The sequence below is a fragment of the Condylura cristata genome, unplaced genomic scaffold, assembly GCF_000260355.1.
Source record: "Condylura cristata isolate star-nosed mole 26May11 unplaced genomic scaffold, ConCri1.0 scaffold00020, whole genome shotgun sequence".
In the NCBI taxonomy this organism is placed as follows: domain Eukaryota; kingdom Metazoa; phylum Chordata; class Mammalia; order Eulipotyphla; family Talpidae; genus Condylura; species Condylura cristata.
Genome location: NW_004567121.1, coordinates 15,554,690 through 15,561,812, shown reverse-complemented (window position 1 = coordinate 15,561,812; position 7,123 = coordinate 15,554,690). Strand labels below are relative to the sequence as shown.

The following is a 7,123-nucleotide window of genomic DNA, read 5'->3' as shown; positions in this document are numbered from 1 at the left end:
TTGCTGGAGTAAGTATGACTGTCAGAATCACTAGCCAAATGAGGAAAAGTGCACTTTAGATTTGAGAACCCTGATTAGATTTTAAAATCTATCAAGGAAAGGTCCTCTAAACTTTACTTGAGAAGTAGATAGGCTAGCTGCTCTAATTGTTGGGATGTTTTCCTCCTCAGGGAAAAGAATGTTTGAATTATTCACCATTAATAGGAAAACCTCTAAGAAGCGGCTGGAGAGCCTTTGAAATGTTTTAGGGTCCACATTTGTGCCCAGATGTTGCTGCAGTCTCCAAGTGATCTGACATGCCCCTGCCTGATTCCTGGGGCCAGAGAGGACCCAGAGCAGAAACTTGTATGCCAAGCGCTAGTGTGGTGAAGCTGTGTTGTGGTGTGGTAAAGCTCTCCCCCCTGAAGTGCCTCATAGCTCCTAAGGGTCACAAATGCAACTTGGCTTTTTTATGACACCCCCTTTTTGTGATTTTTTTTTCAGAACAATATTTTTTTTCAGAACAATACTTAGTTCGGTAAGAAGTCTTCATTGTACTCAACATTAAAACCAACCAGTAAGAATTCCTAATCTGAGACGCTTCGTCTTTTTTCTTTTTCTTTTTTTTTCTGTTATTGTTTTCAGCTGAAAAAGGAAAACCAGGCTCTCTATGAAGAAAACCTTCATTACCCACTTCTGCTTATTTTAACCAAAAATGAATAGAAGGTGAAGCTGCTCACAGATGAAGAAAACATCAAGTACACAGAGAATGTTTTCATAGAAACAAAAACCTGCCATGGACCCATCATGCAGCAAACCTTTGCACCCCGAGATTGGCAGGCCCCCAGGACTGGACCTGCCACCTTTGCAACATTCCACCTGTCCTCACCTGGGTACCTTATCGCCCAGCCGTCCAGGGCTTTTCTTTATTGACTTCTTGTTGCTCTTCTTGTATCAAACCTTTGTTTATCTTTCCAATTCTATAAACAGTCTGAATTTGAATTGGATTTGTAAGCAATCTAAATATATTTCTGTTTAATTGAGACAGAATTGCTTTTGGTGATCCCCACGCCCCTTAAAAAAAGAAAACCTTGGTCTTTGTTCTGTTTTGTCAGCGGTAGTTTTTTAATCTGTAAACACAGCAAACATCATGATTCTTTCCTGGTTAAAATAAAATAAAGCTTATCTTTCTGATCTCCCTCAAATTAATTGTGTTAAGTCTGCCATCTTTTTTTCTCTCTCACTCATTCTCTTTTTCCTTTTAAACAGGATGTTTTTTCCCCTATAGATGTATAAGAAATGACTACATCAGCCCAAAGCCTCATAAACTGACCGTTTGTCCTCTGGACACAATAGCGTGGCCAGCCCTCTGCTCCTCCTCTCCAATTATGTGTGATTAGTCTCAATGTGTTGTGTCAAGGAGGAGGAGTGTGCTGAGTGCTTATTATCTGTTTAGGTACAAGAAGAGCACATTTAGGCTCTGACTATGAATGAAAAGTGAGCCTTTATCAGGGCTCAAATCTAACTGCTGCTGTTCTCTAGACCTCTTTCAAAATAGGTCCTTTCCAGAGAAATTTTGAACAAATGATTGATAAACTAGATGGCGACCAGGGAGGAATTTTTAAAATCTCAGTCGTACAATTACCTTATTTAAAGTCGGCATATATTGTTATATGCTGTGATTCAAGGGCATAGTAAACATTTCACAGGTGCTACCAAGGATTAGGAGAGAATGACTTCTGCAGGGAACCCAAGCCTTGCCTCATGCATCCCCCGAATTTGCTCTAATGCCTTTTGTGGAAATTCAGATGTTTATCTGTAAGGAATCATCTGTGCCCACTTTAGCAGTAATGTCATTAGTAGGTTAACTCTGTAGCCTCATAGCTTCAGTAGAGGCAAAACGTGTATACAATTCAAGTGATAGGTGGGAGGCCAGGGGGGGGGTGAATTCTTTTGCATGTTAAACAAACTTAGCTGTTATAAAAACAGCAACTCTTAAATATCTTCTCTGCTCACTTCTATCATCAAACAAATTTTTCACTATCAGTTTGCATGTCCTTGTATTCACCACTTTTTCTGCTCCATTAGAGCACCTAGATGAATCTCGGAAGGCATAGGTCAAGTCGCAGTTAGATCATACATTTCTTTCTCACAAAAACTTGAATTGCAATGCCAAGTGATGGGCTAACATCACAATAACAGCAATTTATTCCTCTTTGGATAAAACAGCAGTCTATTCTCAGTGCTAGATAAAGCCCAGGGCAATGCAAACCAGCCATTTAGCTGAGTAGTTCAGCTAGTGACAGCTCTCCTTTGGAGACTGTAGAGGTTGCACACTGGCTTCATATTTTCTTGTTTAAAAATTAGGATTTGAAATGTCTTAAAAGGCAACACAGGTAGTTCCATTTCTACTGCTGAAAATACAGCAGAAATTATTTTTCTGTAAAACCTGCAACTAAATCTGCCAGACAAAGGAAAGCCATCCCTATAGTCGTACCTAAGATGGTCTATTTTTTTTTGCTTTTAAACAGAATAGCAGACCCATGAACATATCTGCATTTTTTTTCTTATGAAAATACATGAATTGATCAGAATTCAATTTGCATGCAAGTGTTGTGACTGTAGAATTCCAGTGTTTATTTTTCTGGGAGAAATTGTATTTTTAAAAGTAAACTAGTAATTTTAATATCTAAAAATAGTGTGAGGATAAGAATTGCAATATTCCTACAAAGTGACATCTTGTAAAGAAATACATTTGTTGTATGATTAAAACCTAGAGAATCTCCTGTAAAATGTTAAGAGTTTTGTAGACCTGCTCTTTACGGGAGCTTCACTTAGGAAATATCTTCAGTCTAGGCTCTTTGAAAGTTTTTAAGAAACTAAGATGTACTAAATGACCTGAAATTGTTTTTATTTTCTCAAATGATAAAGAAATGACAGTATTGAGAAAGGAAAATAGCGTTACTTTAGAAAGTTTATCCATGCGTTATTTTTTGAACTTCATGATTAAGAATTATTTCTATGAATCAGTATTGGTCTTATGTCATTGGCAATTGAAATGCCCATTCCATAATTATGTACATAATTGTCCATATGTTTGTTTCAAAAGGAATCCTGTCTATCTAGGAAATCATAAAAATTATTTATTATATGCTTCTTCCCTGTGTACCTGTATCTTCTGATAAAACTCGTGATTTCCCTTTGTCACATTAAGTAAGGTAGGTTGGACGTAAGAATATTTCTAATGCTGCCCATGGTCAGTTCAAAGGAGTGATATGAACAGCCACATACAAGTTGGTTATAAGAAATATATTTTATTTTATAGCAAGACATATGCTGTGAATTGGGATAAAAGTGCTAGAAAAGACTACCTAAGAGGTTGATGCTATTTTGTATAAATTGTGTATTTTGTTGGCTTTTTGACTGAGCATGAAAATGTAACTTCCATTAGGGAAGGGTAATTTAGGTGCTCAGTATTCAGCAGAAAACTTGTCGGGGCCATAAAAGCTTTTCTGGCTGGTTCCTCGGGTGTTTTCAGAGAAGAGCTCCCGCCCCTTGCTGATTTTCCCTTTGGCTTCAGTATGGGTTGGATTTACCACTGCATACCTGTTGAATCAATTTGGGGGATCCAGCAGTTAACTGAGTGAATGGAAGGATTAGTGACCCTCTGGAGCCCTATTTCAACAGCCAGGTGTCTGTCCTAAACTAGTTAACTGCTTTTGACGGCTGAAGAACTTGGTTTTAATACCATAGGCAGGAGGTTGTGGTGGTGGCTTTTTTTTCCCCTTCCATTTTCCTCATTACCAAAGTAGAGTATATCTTCTAAGAGTTCAACTTTATTTTTAAATAAGAATGGCCTATCCCTTTCCCTTAACCCAGCTTCTTTGTGATTAGTCAGCATTTAACTTGTTTCCAATCTATGCCAAACAACTTGGCGGCATTGTCTGGCAGGACCTTTTCATCGGACTCTTGTGGGGTGGGGGGGTCGTGCCAGGGGGGACAGGATGCCAGCGGGGGAGGGGGTGGGAGTGAGGAGGGGAAATAAAAGTTTAGGTAGACGTGCCCTCATGTACACACACTCCCAGGGAGGATGCGGCCGTTTAAACTCCATCTCCGGCTGGTCCCAGATGTCAGGTACACGCCCCGCCAGATCAAAACCTCCCGAGTCCAGACTAGAGGAAACGTCATCATGAGGCTCAGTGTCTCCCAGAGAGGAAGGACTGACTGGGAACTCAGATTGGGTCTCCCAAGACACTGAATGTAGACAGAAGGCAGATGTTTTCCTGCAAGGAAAATTTCCAAATTAGTGGGAAGTCTGTGGGTGTTTACCAAAAAGTTGTGCCTAAAAAGCCACTTTCAGTTCTCTGATTTCATTTTACCTGGAGATCTTACTTACTGCCCAAGACTGTTCACCTTGTCCTCTGCCCTGGAAGTCTGTGTACTTGGGAGTGTAGAGTTTGCCTTTTTTGCCCCCCTGATTTTTCAATTAATACGTTTTTTAATAGATAAAACAGATCATACTGTGACTTTTAAAATGTCAACAAGCTTGTAAACAGAAATGTAATAAAATGGCTAATAGGAGATTCAATAGTTAATGGAGAGCCTGAAGTGTGAGCAAATACAGTCACTGCATATTGGAGACTGTGCAAGTGAAGATGGCTTTAGTATTGCAAACTGAGGAAGAAAATTGTTTTTAATTAGCACCTTCATAAGAACTGCTGATTAATACTGTTTTGTTTGGTGAAAAGCTTTCAGCTGAGTAATTTGTACAGCCATTACAACAGTTTTGTTCGAGCGGGACTCCTGTTGTTAAACACAAACAGCAGATGATAATGGTGGAAGATGAGTTTGTCATGTAACAATTTACCTTATTGAAAAAAGCTTTATATAAAACCCAATACAGTAGGTACCAGCAGAAATCACATATTTTAAATCCTTCCAAAATTGCAGTGTGCCATGCTTGTGGGGTTTTTTTCTCCCCCCAGGGACTAGAAGCAGATTTTATATCATTTATAAAATTATATACACAATTTAAAGGTGGTGTAGCATGGACAGACTACTTTGTCAGCAGCGTGTGCAATGGGAGCGGTAAAGTGGCTGTGTATTCAAACACTTTCTAACTACACAAAGCAGGTTGGAAAATGGAATCCTAATTAAATAATGTTAGTCAGATGTAAATTTGCATTGGGACTGGATGTAGGGAAATAAGAATCGGTGTTTCTGCCTCAGGTGGGTTTATCACACATTGGATCTTAAAAAACAATCTCTCTTTCTCAAGGGAAGTTTAATTAACCTTTTTCCCCACCCCTGGAGGTGTTTTAACCGACCAGGGAAAATCAAGCCCATTCAATGAGAACTGATGAGGGAATAAGAGGCTGGTTTCAGTGAACTCCTATCAAATGGATATTGCACTAGCCAGAAGCATGGGAACTTTTTTCTTTTTTACATAAAATGCAATGGTAAAGCATATTTGCATTAAAATATTACACTAACCAAGGCTGGTAAGAACTGTAAATTATTAGAGTGGCGTAATAGAGCATGAGGTGTTGTTTTTTTTTTTTTTTTTTTCTTCTTCTTTTTTTTCTTTTTTTTTTTTTTTTTAGACAGGCCTTTGGGGTAATAACAAGGGTTGAGGCTCACGACAGTGCCAAATAAGCTTTAGACAGCATAATAGTCTGCAAAGAAAGCCACAGAGCACTAATGTGAAGGAAGAGCTGTCCACCACATGCAGCAAAAATCACCAAAGGTCATTTTATGGTAGCAATTGTGACATAAAATTGGTGGTCATGCTACATGTCTAATACTCAGCACAGCTTTATAAATGATGGGCCCCTACGATGGCTGTCATTAAGTGCTTTCATCATAATAAACTTTAAACTGTTGGCTTTATGAATCGCCAGCTAGCTTCAGCTGTTCGTTGGATGGAGCTTGCAGTGCCTTAAGTGTGACAAGACCTATTAGGAATTGCAACCATGTTTCAAGCGTACTTGGCTTCCCCACTCCTGGGGTGATTGCTGCCTATTAAACCGCGTCTGGGAAGATTTTCCTCCAGCAATCTCTGATCAAGAGCTTTTTTGGGCTTTGACCTGCATTTCCTTCAAGACTTTCTCTGAGGAGTTTTATAAGAGCAAAACTCCAGAGGATTTATAGCCACTTCTGATTAATACCTTTCTAGTTTTTCTAGCAACTCTCCCACTGCTGCATAGAGAAAAGCTTTCATTGTTCCTGAGGTGCTTATTTGTGACCTTTTCTCTGCTTCCTGATTCCCTCTAACGGGTTCTCTCAGCGAAATCCTCGGGGTGGAACCAAGACAGCCGGCGAAGTTGTTACAGCTGGAGAGACGGAGCAGGCAAGAGGGAAGCTTTTATATTTTAAAAGAATTACATGCAGAGCATCCTGGCCCCGCCCACTCCAATGCCTGCTGTGACGTCAGCGGCCACCCTGCCCCAAACGCGTCCTTAACGACCCCTCAGTGTAAACTGAGCCGGTACATAAAGATTTCATGATTCAAATTACACTTTCATTAACCTTTAGCATAGGAAGTCTTTTAGTTTCTATAAATCTTACACTGGCTTACCGTCTGCCCTACTGATGTGAATAATAGATGTTTGGGGGAAATCGCTCCTCAAAAACCTAGGGTATTTAATTTACAAGGGCTAAATACATATTTCAGACTCACTTAGCAAGAACTTTAATTACTTCTTGTTGCTTTTCCTAACTTGCAGTCACCTCCCCCCCCATCCCTTCCAGTTTTCTTCTGCTTGACTTTGATGTCTGAGATGGTAAAAGCTTTCAATGTCTAAGTCCCTGTCTTAATACTCTTATTAGTCTATCTTTTAAGCTAAGTGATGAATGTCCTAAAGATAGTGCCGGGAATGTCTCAGGTGTGGGCCATTACACAATTAAATTAGCAAACCTCGCAGGGACTGGATGAGAACTCAGCAGGGAATACCTGGGGACCGAGGGCCCAGCCGAGTTTGAATAGCAGGGTCTCTCCAGGAATCGTGCGGGTCTGCCGGCTTGGTAGTCTCAGTCAGGGACTGTTCTTGTCACATCAAGTATTGCAGGCTAACCTATGCCCCCCACCACCACCACCACACAGCCTCCCATAGGTTTCCCTGGCTGTCAGAGGGATAGGGAAACC

The 7,123-nt window shown here is 40.1% G+C and overlaps 1 protein-coding gene across 1 annotated transcript in view; it reads left to right on the top strand.

Annotated features, from left to right (window-relative positions):
• The window catches only part of CAMKMT (calmodulin-lysine N-methyltransferase), a 299,509-nt gene extending 298,336 nt beyond the window's left edge, over positions 1 to 1,173 (top strand). Inside the window, exon 11 of the mRNA XM_004686026.2 lies at positions 625 to 1,173. Within this exon, the coding sequence (XP_004686083.2) occupies positions 625 to 702 (78 nt within the window). The 3' untranslated portion in view covers positions 703 to 1,173. The remainder of the gene's footprint in view (positions 1 to 624) is intronic.
• Positions 1,174 to 7,123: the final 5,950 nt, after the last annotated feature.